The 17,920-nt window shown below is 44.1% G+C and overlaps 1 protein-coding gene across 5 annotated transcripts in view; it reads left to right on the top strand.

The window, feature by feature from the left end:
* ASAP1 (ArfGAP with SH3 domain, ankyrin repeat and PH domain 1) overlaps positions 1 to 17,920 on the top strand; it is a 352,683-nt gene that overhangs the window by 212,681 nt on the left and 122,082 nt on the right. For 4 of the 5 annotated variants that reach the window (XM_058699088.1, XM_058699087.1, XM_058699086.1 and 1 more), the window contains one exon: positions 14,656 to 14,801. In XM_058699088.1, coding sequence (XP_058555071.1) covers positions 14,656 to 14,801 — 146 coding nt within the window. Of the gene's footprint in view, positions 1 to 14,655; positions 14,802 to 14,974; positions 16,587 to 17,920 lie in introns of those variants that run through there. The other variant, XM_058699089.1, reaches the window with a different exon arrangement.

Raw genomic sequence — 17,920 nt, 5'->3', positions numbered from 1 at the left:
AGTACCTGATTAGATTTCTAGTGATGACCATCACCTTGATCTTATGGTAAGTTTATCTTAGTTTTGCTTATAGTCCCAGGATATAGCCCTTAGTCCTGCAACATGGCCCATACTCATATGGGACCCATGGCCCATAACTTTGTGGGATTTGAATTCCAAACTCTTTCCTTAGCAATGGGAAGTTGCTAGAATCTGCTTAACTCTTTAGATACTGTTTTCTGCTAGGCTTTTCGAAGCATTTGCAGTTCTGGGCAACCGGGGGTTGAATTTGAGGGCTTCCCTTTCTGTGACTTCTTCTTTTCTTGGATTTTCCCCCTCAATTGCCAGCTGCTGAAGCAATCTCAAACTCTGACCTCTGACACCTCAGCTGAGTAAAATGCTACTTTGTACTTGAGTTCAGTTCTCCTTGCCCAACATGGACTAAAGTCTGCCTTTAGGAGAAAAGCCAGTTAAATATGGTCTTCTCTGGCATGGTTCTCTTCCTTAAAGGGTAATACCCCTTCTTTTTCTTCCTGCTTTCCAATGGTTTCTAGTGGTTGTTTTTGTATTTTGTCCATCATTCATAATTGTTATAGGCAGGAGCATTAGTCTGGTACAAGTTATTCCATCAAATTATCAACTGCCGATGCAGATAGATCTTTATAAAAAATAATGTATGAATAATTCATTTATTAAGCATTGATTGAACATACAACATTCAGGGATTGACAGAACACTTGACTCGCAGAGAGGTGTTTTGGCATAGTTGGACTCAACAATATGCAGCAGTGTGTGAAAGTGACTTAGAGAGAGGTATGTCTTCAGCTCGGGTTCGTGGATCACAGATACCTAAACACAGAAAATAGGCGCTCTGTTTATTCAGTCAAAACTATTTACGAAGCACAGGAGAGGCAAGTAGGTGATTAAATGCTAGGATAAGCAGTGATCGTCTGTACTCTTGGACTTCCAGTTTATTGTAAACTCAGTGTGTTCACCTCGTAGTCTCACTCTGAAGTTCGGTCTTAAAGTCTGCATGTAAGGGAAGTAACCCATGGAGTCAGAATAACCCTTGAAAATCCTTATATGGCCAATAAAGTACACTTAAAATTCTACCTCGGTGTTTTTACAAAGATTGGCATTCCTTTAGGAGTGTGGTATTGAAAACGCACACACTCACCCTCCACACACAGCCTTTGAGCCCGTCACCCACAGCTCAGGGAGAGGCTCCCCCTGCGAACACTGTCCCTCCTGCCCACAGACACATACTCGTCATTGACTGGGGGGGGCGGGGGGGTGGTGCCCAGTGCTGTTTACATGGTTTTTGCTCTCTCTCTCTCTCTCTCTCGTTCTTCCAAATCGACTAAGTTGAGGAGTCTCCTAAATTAAAGGCACAGATGTGTCCTACTGTGATTTTCAGTCCTTGTCAGCTAATCCTTTTTACCGTTCGCGTAAAGATTCAGCTTAGTGACTGCCGAGTTTTCTTTACGGACCACCTTTCTGCCTTGAGCAGACCCTCCTTGACGATTATGGCCAAGATTCTGTGGTCACTCCAGATCTTGCTGCCTCTTATTCCAAGTTGCATTTTGACCACACTCTTGGATGGTTTATGCCTCGCCAAACGAGGGTTATGTTTTCCTGTATAATGATGTTGCAATTAAACTATAGCAAGAGTCTGGAGGAATGCCAGGGTCTCTGGTTTTATTTCTGTGTATGGTATTCCTGCTAGGCCATTCTGCCTCTCTCACACAGGCTTCCCTGGCCACGTGGAGTATCCTGTGAGGCAAACCCACCTCAGCTCTTCACAGGAGGCCCCGGCTTCAGGCAGCCATGCTCTGTGATAAACTCTACAAAGCAGTCATGCATGTGTTGAATTCCATTTGTGGTTTGGACATGCACATGAATTTTAAAGTGTCTCTGTCTAGGATGGGAGGGACTCTCCAGCCGAGTCTTTAGCCAGGAAGATTACTTATCGATTTTTCTGACGCCTGCTTAGGTATGGAAATCAAGCAAGTTGCTATCGATTCTGAAGTGTTTTTCATAAATAATCAGTACCGTAAGACGGAGTGATTGGGGGTTGATGGAGGATGACTTTGCACGGCCAGTTTGTCACCTGCATGCAGACAACAGGATATTCTCCGATCTTCCATGTCCCTGATAATTGATCAAACGTCACACTTTTTCTTTATGGGGAATCGCAGGGGGTTTCCAGTGCATTCTGGAAAACCTGGGGCTGGTTGTTGTTGTTGTTAATGGAATTTTCTGTTTGTTTTTCTCATTGGAAGAGTATAATATATATTAACATATTTGCAAAGGAAAATTGAGATAAAAGAAGAAAATACTAATCAGCCGTATTTCTTTTTTAAACGTGTGTGTGTATGTGTGTGCGCGCGCGTGTGTATTCTGAACCACAGACAGCACACTTAAGTGGCACCTGGCACATTTGTGTGCTCCGTGGCCCTTGTCATCTTCCTTGTCCACGCTCTGGGTGATGCCTTTTCCAGGAGCCCTGGGGTGGAGAGATGTGTATTGCTGTAGCGCTTGGGGGTGTTCTGTGCCGCCTGCACAGTGAGGAGTGGGGGGATCCCTTCTGGAAGAGCATTGGCTCGCAGACCTGAACGCTGGGGTGTGATCTCTGTTCTGACTATAAGTAGCCGAGTAGTTCTTAGCAAGTCCGTCCATTTCTGAAGACCTCAGTTTTCTTCTCTGTGAAGCCGAGATGATACCTACCTTGTCTATTGATGAAATAGTGGTGATGAAAGGACACGAAGGTTCTTTCGCAACCTAAAAGACACCATGTATACCCTATGGGGGGGGGGGGGTGTCACGGGGTCCAAAAAAGAATGCCATCCTCCACCCAAAACCAAACAGGCCAGCTTGCACGTTTGATCTCTTTTGTACACATGCTGTTGTTCTCCCTCAGACTCATTGGACTCTGCACCTGTTGAGGGCAAGAAGGTTTTAGATTCAGCTGACTTTCCTCTGTGATCCTTAACATTCTGGGGTCATCAGTCCCTTTATAATATGAGAACAACAGACCTTCTCTGAATTTAAAAAAAAATTTTTTTTTTTGAAGGCAGAATTTTTCAGTCAATTTTAGGGGTTTTTGCAAGCCGTGGAATTGAGACCAGAACCATTGATGGTTATAAGTAGTAACATTGTATGTAGAATATGCATCTAACATACACTGTATTAACACATAAGGAAATGGTTAAGTAAATAAATATTAGAAATTTAGGTTTTAAAATGTTTTACCATGGGGCACCTGGGTGGCTCACTTAGTGATCCGACTTCGGCTCAGGTCATGATCTCACGGTTCATGGGTTCTAGCCCCTCATCGGGCTCTGTGCTGACAGCTCAGAGCCTGGAGCCTGCTTCGGATTCTGTGTCCCCCTCTCTCTCTGCCCGTCCCCCCCCCCCCCCCCGACCCCACACACTGTCTTTCATAAATAAATAAATAAATAAATAAATAAATAAATAAATAAATAAATGTAGGTTAAAATAAAATAATAAAATTTTTCATGAAAAGTATAGATGGTCACAAATCGTCTGGAGAGCACCAGTTTAAAGAGCAGCTGCCCAGCCAGGTGCTATCCTAGCCTACTTCATCTACCAGGACAAGATCCCAGTGAGGCTTCGGTTTACTCGAGTCATTTTACACATAATTTTTAAACCAAGAAGCTGAAGCTCAGAAGGACTAAGGCTGCAAACTGAATAACCTACATAACCTTTGTATCCCACTGTAGGTGCTTAATGAAAGTTTGTGAATTAATAGTAACATGTGGGGCCATATTTATACATTACACCTGTTTATAAGAAAGCTTGGCTCCCTCGGAAGGTGGGCAGTTGACTAGAAGGCTGGAATAGAAGAGGAATACTTGTCTCCTTCCTAGCTTTTCTTAGGGGGCAGATCTCAAAGCATGAACATTACCCAGAAGAGCCGACAGCAAATCCAAGCGTGATGTGGATTTTATCTGGCAGTTAGGAGGCCAGCGTGATGGAGCCAGAAGAGAGGGCATTGCTGCTTCTGATGCTCAAATGCCGTTTAAATGCCGAGTAATAGCCTTGTGGAACTCTGCAGGCATCTTGTCTTGGGGCTCTGTTAGTTAATGGATTTGTCAGTTACTGCGGAAATGGGAGTCTGCATGCTAAGTTTCCAGATAACACCCTTGGGGCTGGAGCAGATTCTTGTAGAGGCTTGGCTAGAATTTTGAAAGAACAAATCCAAATTCAAAATGACCTTGAAAAATCAGAGGAATGAGTCATCCCAAGTGGCATGGAGAAAGGCAATTTAAAAAAAAAAAATGTATGCAAACCGTTCTGCCTTTAACCATGTTGCCTTGGACCTTAACCTTAGTGAGTGGTGGTGGGAACAGATGAGGAAACTGAGGCCCAGGGAAGTGAAATAACTTGTTCATAATCAATTTAAATGTGTCTAAATAGTGGAGGTTGTATCTAAGGCAATACAGACTTTGGACTCTGAGCCCAAACTCCCTCACCCCCCACCAATATAGTGTCTGTAAAATTAAAACAGGTTTTGATGGGGCACCTGGGAGGCTCAGTCCATTAAGCATCTGACTCTTGATTTCGACTCAGGTCATGATCTCATGGTTCGTGGGTTCGAGGCCTGTATTGGGCTCTGCGCTAACAGCAGAGAGCCTGCTTGGGGTTCTCTCTCTCTCTCTCTCTCTCTCTCTCCCTACCCCCCTCTCCACTCCTCCCCTGCTCACATGCACGGTCCTTCTCTCTCTCAAAAATAAATAAACTTAAAAACAAAACAGGTTGTTTTCAGGGTCACAGGTTGAATGGTAACTGGTTATATGGATCAGCGTGACAAAAAGAGCCGGGCCCCACGCTGACACTGAACAGGAGTGGGGGGCAATGCTTTTAAAACTTTAACCTGCCTAGACGGTGAGCTCTGGAGAGACTGGGGGCCCCTTGGTGGTCTCCGTATCTCTGCCCACTCAAGCAGACACCAGCTTCTTTACCCCCGGGTACTTTAAGGTGCCTTGATGGTATGCTGTTCCTGTTTCCCCGGGTGTACCAGTTAATCAGCTGTTCATTCTTCAGGGAGTTAGGCAGTTGTCATCGCTTGGGAACTCAGTGGCTACATCCAAGTTTTGTCCGTGTGTTCACTTATTTATCAGATACAGCGTGGGTGCCTATGAGAGGCTGTGTTAAATAAGCAATATATTTTCGTACAGAGGAAAGAAAATAAAAACCATCGATGATGGGTTAAGTATTTAAGTATTCAAAAGAGAATAAAACTAAACCAAATATTAGAAGGCTTAGGAACTTTAACGCTAGGACTGTTCTTCACCCTACGTGAACAGATACATTGGATTGAATTCAAGCTTTCAATGTGGTGTTGTTTTTTTAATACAAACTATTAGGAGGTTTGGGAATATAAGATAGGAAACTCAAAGGATTTCTGGGTAAAGATTGGTATGTTTGATGACATGAAATGTAAAAAGTTCTGTGCGGCAAAGGACACCGTAAACCAAATGAGACAAATGGGAGGGAATTCCAGCAACACATATTACAAAAGATTGCCGTCCCTTAGGCAGAAAATCTTCTCACAGACTGCTAGGGAGAAGGCAAGCTGTGGGAAACAACAAGCAGAAAAGGAAATGTGAATGGACAATAAAATACAAAAAGATACTCGGGCTTACTGTCACCCACTTTCTCACATCCCTGTGGTATGAATTAAAAAAGGACAGCAACATCTGTGCTCTAGTGAAGTTCTAGAGAAATCCCTCTCACATTTGTACGGCTGTTGGGTCTGTGCATTGTTACCACCAGCCTCTGGAGAAACATAGTAGTGTTATTTAAAATTTGAAATGTGCACCCCATTCCCCAACAGTTCTGCTTTTGTGACTGCATCTTTTAAAGTGACAGCATGTAAGAACTTGTGGATAAGAATATTTATGGCAGCATTGGTTTTTCAGCAGCAAACACCGGAAGTCCCTCAGGGGGATAGTTCTCCAAATCATAGTAGTGTTTATTAAGGAATATAATCACGTTAAAATGATTAATTAGATTTAATTGTATTCGGTTTCTTGATCCTTATTCGGTAGGAAAAAAGTAAGCCGTGTAGTCTTGATTTTAATATGCCATTTGGTTTTTTAAAAATGAGAAAAAGGGAGAAGACCCCCCTATTGTATGTGTGTTTGTGTATTTTTTAAGCATAGAGAAAGCTTTGCTGAGATCATTAACATACCACATTATTAACTCTGCTTATTTCAAGGAGATGGGATTGGAGAAGGGGAAAGAAAATGATCATTTGTATCTTTATGTATCTCTGTAGAAGTGTATGAATTATTTTTGTAATTTTAAAAACAAATGGAATTAAAACTTTTAAAGGGTGATTAGTGCTACAGAGTATGTATAGGATGGTGTAAAAGAATTTATCACTTCCCCCTCTCGGCCAGCACTATAATTTATGACATGGCTTTATTATTACAGTTATAGCTCATTGTAGTTTATATGCCTGGCACGTGGCCAATACTAAGTATTTTCCGAAGAAGGAGAAAAGACTTGCTCCGGGAGACTTCACTACATACGCTGAGCATTTTACCAAGCAGGTCGAGTGCTGGGAACTGGGTGAACAACTGCAGACCAGGTAAAGCTGGCAGCTGGGACGTCGCAGGAGGCTGAGGAGGGAGTGAAGGACAGGCTCACCTGGGAGGTTACACTTACGTTTGATCTCGCAAGAGGCAGGTTGAGGCCCAGAACTGTGAGGTGCACTGGGGAACTTCGGCTGGGCTGCGTGGCTGCAGTGCAATGATGCCTGCACCCGAGCTGTGCTCCAGATACCTCTGAGCTCTCGAAGATGAGGTGATAATCAGTGGCACTGGACCCGCGGCAAAGAAGATAACTTCATAGAGACACAGGAAGAGAAGCGAGGCTCTCAAGAAGGAGAGTGTGCGAAGTTAAGGAAGGGAGACTCAGTCTGGGGCCAGGGATGGTTCCTCCCACATCTTAAAGACCCACCGTAGGCCAGACCCCGGAGGAGACGCCCTGGAGGCGTTTCCCGTCCTGTCCGCCTCACGATCCCATCGAGGTATTACTGTGGTTAAGGAAGCACAGTCTAAGATGATTATATAGATTGTCTTAGATCCACAGCTGGTAAATGGAAGACCTAGGGTTTGGTCCACAGTTGTCTTGTGTATCGTGGACCCTCCAAAAAATACCACGATATTTAGATTGTACCCAATTCTCCATTAACATCAGAGCTTCAGCCTTCGGTCTCAGGGTGAATGAAAGCAATAAAAGTAAAGATATTTTTAGAGGCTTGCCATGTATTTTATAGAGTCTACATCTGTCACATTTCACGTATGAAAGCCGAGACCCAGAAAAGTACCTTTTCCAAGGTCACGGATGGGCCAGCCTGGACAGAGGGAGATTCAAACCCAGGGAGACACAAACCGCTTATGCCTCTGTCCCTCCGTCAGATGATGCCTCGGTAAACATTAGGCTGTGCTTGGTCAAAGTTGGGGGAGCTTTTGAGGATGGATCTAGTATGAATGCTTTCAAGGCCTTTACTCATTAAATAGAAATAATCCTTCGTGGTTTTATAATGTTCACTGCTGTTGCTGCAGTTTTCCCCAAAGAGCTTTCACATTAATTATGACATCTTTACCTCTTAGCATTCAACCTCAAGGAGTATGCTGGGTATAGGTATTATCAGACCTGTTTTAAGTTTACTTATTTATTTTGAGAGAGAGAAAAGAGCACGCAGGGTAGGAACAGAGAAAGAGGGAGAGAGACTTCCAAGCAGGCTCTGTGCTGACATGGTTTAGAGTACAACGCAGGGCTTGAACCCACAAATCGTGAGATCGTGACCTGAGCCAAAATCAAGAGTTGGATGCTGAACCTACTGAGCCCCCCCAAGCGCCCCTATCAGACCTGTTTTATAGGTGAAATAAAGGCCCCTGAGAGCCTTAGTCACCTGACCAGGGTCACCTGGTCGAGCCTGGAGCTAAGGACCTAGATTTTCAGATCCCTCAGTCAGTCACTTGACATCTGGCTCAAAAATAGCAGACGTCTGGAGTTCCAGCACTTAGGCAAGCATAATGGGTAAGAACACAGGCTCTGCAGTCCGTGCCTGTCATCACCATGCAGCTGGGTGACCTTGGGCAACCTGTTTAACTCTGAACCAGTCTCTGCATCTGGAAAATGGGGATAATAAGGGCATGTCATTGTGAGCATTGAGTGAAGTAATGCAGGACAAAAGCATAGCTCCTGGCCCATTACGTGATCAAAAATTTAACCACAATTAATTATAATTGTAATTAATAATTATTAACGATTATAATCAGTCATTGTTACATTTATTGCATCTTTGTCATTATTACAGGACAGGAGGTCTGTCTTACTCACCCTGTTTTTCTTGGTGTTTATCATTAAGCCTTTCATGTATTAGATTCCAAATAGATATTCGCAGCACGCATCATGGCAGCCTTGACTGTCTTTCCTGAGTTTGTCAGTGGAAAAGGGTGGGTTTGGAATCGGATGAGGCTAGGTTCCAATGTGGATTCCCCAGTGAGTTTCACTGTCTTATCTATAAAACACTGCCTTGAAGAAGTTTTAGGATATTCCCCGTTCTGGATCTCGCCACACGGTTGGTGCTTATAAGCTGCGGCTATAGTTACAGCGACAGAGCATCAAAGGGTGGGTTGACAGGCCAGTTGGGAAGTTTTGTGAGTTTCCCAGTTTGGTAAGGCAAACATCCCTTAGAGAAAGGCCTGTTTAATAATTTCTGTGGTTCTGAAAATTTTGAGGACGGCCTCATTGGAGAAATGTACATGACATTTCAAAAGAATATTGAATTTGGGGGCGCCTGGGTGGCTCAGTCGGCTAAGCATCCGACTTCAGCTCTCAGGTCATGATCTCATGGTTTATGAGTTCGACCCTATTTAGGCTCTGTGCCGACAGCTCAGAGCCTGGAGCCTGCTTCCGATTCTGTGTCTCCGTCTCTCTCTGCCCCTCTGCAGCTCGCTCTCTCTCTCTCTCTCTCTCTCTCCCTCTCAAAAATAAATAAACATTTAAAAATATTTTTTAAAAAAGAGACTATTGAATTTTAATGTATTCTCAAGGCACTTGTAACTGCCAGCCCCAGGAACATACACTCTGAGAGCTGTCATGGACTTCAGAGTATAGTTGGAGCCTCTGTCCCCCTGGCCAGAGGACGAAAGATGGACGCCACTGCACTGGACTCCGAGGAGCAGCCTGGTGCCGTCCTCCATCATTGCTATCCTCGCCATAAACATTTATTGACCTTATCATGTACCGTGCACTTGGCATGCAGTAACTCACTCTCCATAATACCTCTGTGAGGCAAATACCATTATTACCCCCATTTTAGAGCTGAGAAGATGAGACTTAGGAAGGTGAGTTACTCGACCAGAACACCACACAGGGTTGGTGACAGACCTGGAATTTGATCGTAGATCTGTCTCACTTGAGGATATGGGGGAGAGTCTCCGCTCTGAGATCAAAAAAGCCTAAGATTAAATTCCCTTGTTTATCAGCTGTATGACCATGGGCACGTTTTTGCATCTCAAAAGTGAGGATGATAACGATACTTCTCTTCCAGTCTTGTTAATACGTTGATTCAAGTGAATTAAGTAACGTGCATGAAGTGCTTAGTGCGGTGACAGGCATATGCTAAATACTCAACACACTACTGTTATCTGTGTTATTACTAGAATAGTAAATCACTACTTAGGTACTACTGCGGGCTTACATGTCAGAATGTATGTAAAGGCCCTTTCGAGCTGCACGGAACATATTGGGTGATCTGTATACGTTAGTCATCTCCCCAAAGAAGTGCCAGCAGTTGAAATCTTGACTAAGTGGCCCTCTCTGGTTCAGCTGGTAAATTATTTTATTTTCTTCTTCTTTTTCCAGAACTGCAGGGAGTTACCTGGCTCTTAGAATGATCTTACATTCTGCGACAATACCATGAATACCAGAAATCCCCTGTAGATACTTGAAAAGCATGAATCTCTCCATCACGGCTGGATTGAATTTCTCTCTTTCCTTGTTCTTTTCTTTTATTTGGTCTCCATCCTCACTTCCTTTCGCCAGCACTCACTTTACCAGCTTCCCGAGAGTCTGCTGGCACTTAACGTAGTTTACCCGGTTTTCTGAAAGGTCCTGGTCAGGCCATTTTCTGTCTCATCAGCCCTCCCATTCAGTCACACCTGTGTCTGTGACAGTCCCTCCCCCTCCCCCCCAAAGCCCTGTATTTCTCTCTCCTGCCCTGCACCCCCGAATTTACCGTTTGTTTCTCTGCTTGCTATACTCTGTAATAGAACCTGCCCTCTGCCCCTGCTGTTGTTCTCTCCTCCACCAGGACCCCCTGTCTCTCTACCCTCTCCCTCTGCTGAAAACCTGCTTGGCAAACCCTTAGTTTTGTACAAAGGGATGCATGTGTTCATATAATATTGCTAGTGAGTTGTCACAGATTTGGGGGGAAAAAAAAGCATGTGAGATATATATTCTTTTTTTTCTTTTTGTTTTTTTTTGTGTGTGTGTGTGTGTGAGATATATATTCTTATACTGGCTACATGCCAGGTACTGTTTTAAGCACCTAACAGTTAATTGCCATTATTTCTACCCACAAGATTGTTAGTATGATCCCCAGATACACCTTACTAAGTTGTGATTTTTTTTTTTAATGTTTATGTATTTTGAGAGTGGGGGAGGGTCAAAGAGAGAGGGAGAGAGACTCCCAAGCAGGCTCTGTGCTGTCAGCGCAGAGCCCGACACAGGGCTCAAACCCACGAACTATGAGATCGTGACCTGAGCTGAAATCAAGAGTCAGATGCTGATCGACTGAACCACCCAGGCACCCCATAGACTGTGATTTTTAAAATGTATCTACAGTAGGAAATTTCACACATATATACAGATGTAGGATTACCATACATATACTTATGCACATAAATATAGGTATTGACTATATGGTGGTTCATTAGTGGAATTAACAAAGCACACAGGACCCATGCCCTAGCCTGGACTTACTCATCGAGTCTCGCCTTTTGCCTCTCTCACGTCATTTTTGATGTTCCATCTTCCCGATAAAGCCTCCTTCTTCCCTTACAGGGTTCTGGTGAGGGTTAAATATGGTCTTGTAAAAAGCATTTGGGTAAGAGAAGGTTCTCAACAAATGCCAGTGCTCCCTTCCTGAGCCCCATCTGCCTTAGCCCAAGTCTGTCTTGTTGTTTGATGAGCCCATCATCTCTGAGAGACTAAGAGCTTCTCCTAATTCTTTCTAAGCTCTGCATGCGGTTCCAAACTCAAGAGAGTGGCTGTGTCTGGGGAGGGAGGGAAGAGATGGGGATTGGGGGAGAGAGGAAACATTCTGGAATACTTTATTTCTTAAACTGGCTGGCGGGTCCATGAGTATTCTCTTCATCTGAAGGTTGGGATACATGTCATTTGAAATATTTCGTAATTCCAAGCAAACAAACAAAAATCCTATATACTTCTGTTTTACCAGAAACACTTCCTTTGAAAGCAGTTGAAATTAACAGGCTGCTGAATGCCTTTTTTGTTTGTTTGTTGTTTGTTTCTTGTTTTTGCTGGCCTCCAAAAGCAGAAGAGGGTTGTCAGGTGTGGTGGGATTCTCAGGGGTGAGGTAGGCTCTTTAGCTTTAGACAGAAGGAATCAGGGGTAACTCCAGTTTATGAGGGGATCAAACATGTGCATCCTGTCTGTCGAGCTGATGTGGCCTTTCTTTTGTGTTTTCCTGAGCCACTTCCCTCCGTTACTTGGGCAATAACCAGAGCTAATGCTGACATCCACTGTAGGCATCGTGAATTTTTTTTTTTTAATTTTTTTTTTCAACGTTTTTTTATTTATTTTTGGGACAGAGAGAGACATAGCATGAACGGGGGAGGGGCAGAGAGAGAGGGAGACACAGAATCGGAAACAGGCTCCAGGCTCCGAGCCATCAGCCCAGAGCCTGACGCGGGGCTCGAACTCACGGACCGCGAGATCGTGACCTGGCTGAAGCCGGACGCTTAACCGACTGCGCCACCCAGGCGCCCCAAGGCATCGTGAATTTTCGATGTGATGATTGGAAGGCTGCTGGGGCCTCATTTCATTTCACTGGACTGCTGTGACACTTGTTTCCTTTTGTGTGTTGAGACTTCCTTCTTGGGACGTTCCCCAGTTCCGACCTCTGTTTGGTTTCATGAGTGCCCAGTGCTCCCGCACAGTTATTGAGAGTGTATTTGAGAGTGAGATGCTTTGGATTTTCATCTCCGTTATTGAACGATCCAGGAGATTTTAAGAAGGGAATGCTTCTTGGGGCGCCTGGGTGGCGCAGTCGGTTAAGCGTCCGACTTCAGCCAGGTCACGATCTCGCGGTCCGTGAGTTCGAGCCCCGCGTCAGGCTCTGGGCTGATGGCTCGGAGCCTGGAGCCTGTTTCCGATTCTGTGTCTCCCTCTCTCTCTGCCCCTCCCCCGTTGATGCTCTGTCTCTCTCTGTCCCAAAAATAAATTAAAAACGTTGAAAAAAAAAAAATTAAAAATAAAAAAAAAAAAGAAGGGAATGCTTCTTAAATTCCTGAAAAGAAAATCAACAAATCCAAGTCAATGGATATTTACTGAGCCCTAGCTTCTTAAGCTCAGCTCACCGAAAAATGACAACCACGGTGGTATTTGTTGGGTGGGGACGCAGAGATGAGCCAGAACTAATCCCTGCCCCTCACAGTCGTATGGCAAGGGAAGGTCTGTACTTACACAAATATGATGGGATATGGTGGAAAATACTGCAAAAGAGGCACAGAGAGTTACTGGCAAGGGAGGATATTGCCAACTAAGGGAAGGCTCTATAAGGAGGTATTTAATTAAGCCTTTAGAGGTATGATTTTGCTAGACATGATTTTGTCAGATACTCACCGTTCATTTACTCATTCAGTAAATTGTTAGGCGTCTCTTATGGGGCTCCGTACAAATCTGTGCCTCTCTGTCCTCTACCACAAAGGAAGAGAGAAGCGGGGACCTGAGTAGAGGCATCTGAAACGTGTGCACGTGGAAGTGGGGCACCTCGCCTCCACTCACACTTCCTTGGTCAGCATGTGTCATGTTCCGTGCTTGCTTCCTTCAAGGGTGTAGAGACGTGCAGGACTGCCTTCCAGAGCCTGCAGGGGTAGGGAGTCTGGATATCTGCGGCAAGTGCTTATGTCTGCTGTAAGCGTCGCAGGATGTGATGCACAATTTTACAGAACCACACTGGATGCTGTATTGATAGGGGACTGTAGGTGAGCAAGAAAGAGCTGCAATAAAGAGACTTTCATAGGGAGGTTCTGCAGTGATCAAGGCAAGAAATGATGTCAGATAAGATTGATAGCCATGGGGGTAGTGAGTTGTCAGATTTTGGTTACATTTTCAAGGTAAAGACAATAGGATTTGCCAGTGGGTTGTATCTGGGGTATGAGAAAAAAAAAAATCAAGCATGACTTTGATGGGTTCCAACCTGAACAACTACAAGAATGTATTTGTCATTAACTGAGATATAAGGGTCTGTAGAAAAAGAAGGTCAGGGGCAGAACATTAAGGGTTTGCTGTTAGCATGTTGAGAGTGAACATAGTTATCAGACAGCCAGGTGGAGATATTGAATAGGCAGTTGACATAGAAGTCTATATTTCAGGGCTAGGGTCTAGGCTGGGGTATCAATTTAGGATAGAATAGAAGTTATTCAAAGCTATAAACTAGATGAGATCCCAAGAGAGTGAGCATAGAGAGAGAGAAGAAAAGCCCAGGGCTCTCCAACACTATGAGGTCAGGGGGATGAAGATCCAGCAAAGATGTTGGAGAGGAAGGAGCAGCCAAGACGTAGAAGAACGGTGAAGAGAGTGTGATATTATCCTGGAAGCCCAGTAGAGAGAGTGGGAGTGGTTATTTATGGTACACTCACTCTTTGTACAGTTCGTATCACCTCTTCACCACATTCATGTAAGATAGGGTTAGTGTCATGTTACAGATCAGGAAAGCAAAGCTCAGAGGGAGGAAATGTATTCACAAGTATCTCATTAACGCCTTGTAATTCTCCGACTAGGATAATGGTCATAAAAGTTACAAAACTGATAAAATAGCTAGCTTATAGGTGGTGAAACCAAACCTCAAACGTTGATCCATCTGATCCATGCCTTCACGACTCACACCAAGAGATCATGTGCAAAAAAAATCATTTTAAAGATGCTGTTTCTCAGATCTGAGGCTTAGACAGAATTAAAGGAAATTAAGATGAGTTGCAGAGAAGGAAACCTGTTAGAACCCGTGGATGTTTCTTTTGCATTCCAAGATTGATTTTCAAAGGAGACTTTTCTCCTTGTTCCTGCTAATCATAGTTTCTTAATGGAAATACGATGTGCTTTGAAATGGGATGATAATCTGACCCTCCCCGCCGCCTGTGGGGAGTCCATGGGCTGGCTGGGATGTAGGTGAACTGAACCCTGTGAAAGAACAAGGAGGAAACCCCGTTTACTAGAGTGAGCGAAGACATCTAGCTCCCTGCTGACCACCTCTGGACAGAATCAGTGAATAATTGATGCCGTGTCTCTTTGCCTTCCTTTTAAGAGTTTCTAATGATCAATCAGTGTTCAAAGTAACTCGTCATTGTGGCAAATAACAGCTCAGACTCCTGCCTTCTTCTTTTTTAGATCACGTACAAAATGAAGAAAACTATGCACAAGTTCTTGACAAGTTCGGAAGTAATTTTTTAAGTCGCGACAACCCAGACCTTGGCACTGCTTTCGTCAAGTTTTCTACTCTTACAAAGGAACTGTCCACACTGCTGAAAAATCTGGTAAGCCATTGCATAAGTGATTTCTAAAAATTTCAGCCAGACCAAAGTACAATAAGATCACGAAGAGAACAATTTAATAATCTCCCCAGCCCCCTGTCCTGGGGGTTAAAATTAAAATTAAAAAAAATAAAAAATGAAAAGCTTTTTAGTCTCCGGTATGGAGTCACGTGTAAAGAAAATACCATTGTAGAACTCCTAGATCCAGCTTCTAGCAGGGTAGATTTACGGAGTCAGAGAAGGTAGTTAACCTGAATTCTCTTCCCCATTCTACCATTGCCTTGGTTTGGGTTTTGTTTGAGATAATTTTTAGCGACTTTTGTTTTTTTATTAGTTGAAAGAGTGTTGATGATTTCTGTGTCAAACATACACTGGAAATCCACGTTGCAAGTGTTATACCTCACTTGTATGAAGACAAGCATGCATTTTGGTCCCTGACTTACAAATAATTAACCTCCCCAGTTCCTCACATCATTTTAACCCCCCACCAAGAAAAAGATTTTGGGATTCAGGGGAATCCAGGGTTACAGAAGTTGATGACAAAAGGAATCCCTAAAAACCTGGGACGTGAGGGGTGTCTGGCTCCAGGAGGCAAACAGAGTTGGGGCTGGGGCGGTCTCTTTGGCGACACTACTGTCCGGATACCCGCCCTCACACCCTGTTCACACTGAGAAGGCTCGTTCTGTGTGGCATCACCACCCAGCCCTCCTTGTACATTAAATCAAGTCTCTCTTCTCCAGAGTCCCGGGAGATAGAGGCACAGGGAGGTTGGACAGTCCCAAAGGACAACGATGCCATACTTTCCTCGGCTCTTTCCTGAAGACCGGCAGACTCTTCCTCTCCCCCAGTCTCTCAGTATTGCACCCTGGCCTCCTTTAAGAACTCAAGATGTCTTGGCCCTGGGTTAGTTGCTCTTCCATCAGATAGGCTTCTGTGACCTTACAGGAGAATCTTGTCACAGATCTGTTCAATACAAACAGCTAGTTTACAGACGAATACATACTCTTCGAAAAATGAAAACTGCCATTCTGTGGTGTTTTAACCTGAATATTTGACCAATCAGAGTCTCCTTTCTTTTCCTATCCTACTAGATGAATACATGTGTGTGTCTGTCTTCCTAACAGCTTAATTCTAATTTGTGGTTTATGCCATTGAGTTAGTCTCCTACAGTGAGAGCTAATCTTAAAGAAAATGAAGATGGAGAATAGAAACAGGTCTTATTTCCAAAAACTTCAGGAACTTAGGACCAACATGTTCCTATACTTCGGGGTTTATTTGACAAATCCGTGATATCTCTGTAAATCTTAGAGTATTTAAATCGCTTTTATTCGGAAGATGGCCCTCATTTCTCCTTCCTCTGGGTGCTGCCTGTCTTTCTGCTGATGGCCTTGCTTAAAGGCCATGTGGTGGGAAGAAGGGAAGTGAAGCAGCACTCTGACTATGCACGTGAGTAATTACTGGTAACAGACTTGCTCAGGGAGGAAGTTCTGTTTTCCCCCGAGGTGGGTGTTTTCTCACAGGGGTGTCTTGCTAATAACCTTTAGTTTCCTGGACACCAAATGTATTTGGCTTCAGTCGAGACTCATCACTTGCACATTTCCTGGACCAGTCCATTCCTCCACTTCCCTCCACTGTGGGTTCCTTCCCCAGCGTGTGCCGGCCCCACAATGCAGTGGTCACTCGTGGAACTCGTGGAACATTCATTGTCTGTATTTGCTTACCTAATACTGCGCTGACTTGCCACCATGCAGAAACCACTGCTGTTTATTGAACGCCTTGATGAACCTGGTAATATGCATCATGTGTAGATTTCTTTTCTTTTTTTTTATGTTTGTATATTTGTGAGAGAGAGAGGGTGGGGGGCAGAGAAAGAAGGAGACAGAGAAAATCCCGAGCAGGCTCCGAGCTGTCAGCACAGTGTCCGACGCGGGGCTTGAACCCACGAACTGTGAGATCATGACCTAAACCGATATCAGGAGTCGGATGACTCAGTGACTGAGCCACCCAGGTGCCCCAGTATGTAGGTTTCTTATTTTACATCTTACAACAATTCTATGGTTGTTATACCTTCAATCCAGATGAGGGAGTTGAGGCACATCAGTATTTAACTTGTTCAGGTACACTGTTAATAAGCAGACGTGTACCCGAACATTCTGTCTGTGAGTCCGTTGTCTCTACCACCCTACCTGGGTGATTGTGTTTCCCTAAGTAACGCTGATCTCGCTGGCCCCCTACACAAACTCCAAGCTGCAGGCCTTCTTCCTCCCTGGCTACTCTCCTTTAAGGGGTAGAAGTCTAAGAAATATCTGATAGAAATTGCTAGAAGACCCAGTTCGCTTAATTAAAAAAATAAAAACTGACATTTTCTCTTTGAAGTTAGTGGTGGCATGCCTGACGAGGGTGCAGGTAAAAGAATCTGTTTGTACTATAGTTGGTTACTAAGGGAACGCTATTCTGACTGAATAAAACGCCAGTCCCAGGAGTTTATACAACCTGACAACAGTTTCAGCAGCTTGCTGCTTCCCTTTTTATGTTCTGCCAGGAAAGGATAGAGCAAAACAGACAGGCTGATGTGGCCAAGCCTTGGAGCAGAGAGAGGGCTCAGAGGAAGCCACGCCCCAGGAGGGAGGGGCTTCTGGCCAGCTTGCAGCCCTCCAGCCCCCACATAAGAGTTTGGGGAGCATCCTGGAGTTTGTTGGAGCTCTAGAACACCCCCTGGGAACCAGTATTTCTCAGGAGGCTCTTGAAAAGCCTATTTTCTTAAGCTAGTGGAGTCTGGAAACGTTAAGCAAGAATGGATACAGTTGGAATTCAGAGAGTAAGATAAAAGAAGGTACTTTGATATTTTTAGACTTTTCTAAATTGTATCCTCAGTCCAACCAGTAAATGCCAAATGTCTCTTGTGTTCCAAGGTCTGTGGTACATATGGAAAAATGTCATTTTCTAATAAAGGTAGTACTTACAATGGGCATTTTAATAGTTTTCATTAAAACATTACTTACTTTCATATAGAGGAAAAGGAACCGGTAGATTTGGGGGTCAGGTGTAGCTTTCTGCTTTCGTCTAACTCTAGTTAGAGAAAAACTTTCATCGTGTTGCCTGTAAATAATCGGTATTGGGAG

Source organism: Neofelis nebulosa, chromosome 14 (genome assembly GCF_028018385.1).
Source record: "Neofelis nebulosa isolate mNeoNeb1 chromosome 14, mNeoNeb1.pri, whole genome shotgun sequence".
In the NCBI taxonomy this organism is placed as follows: Eukaryota; Metazoa; Chordata; class Mammalia; order Carnivora; family Felidae; genus Neofelis; species Neofelis nebulosa.
This window is presented reverse-complemented; position numbering and strand designations above follow the sequence as displayed.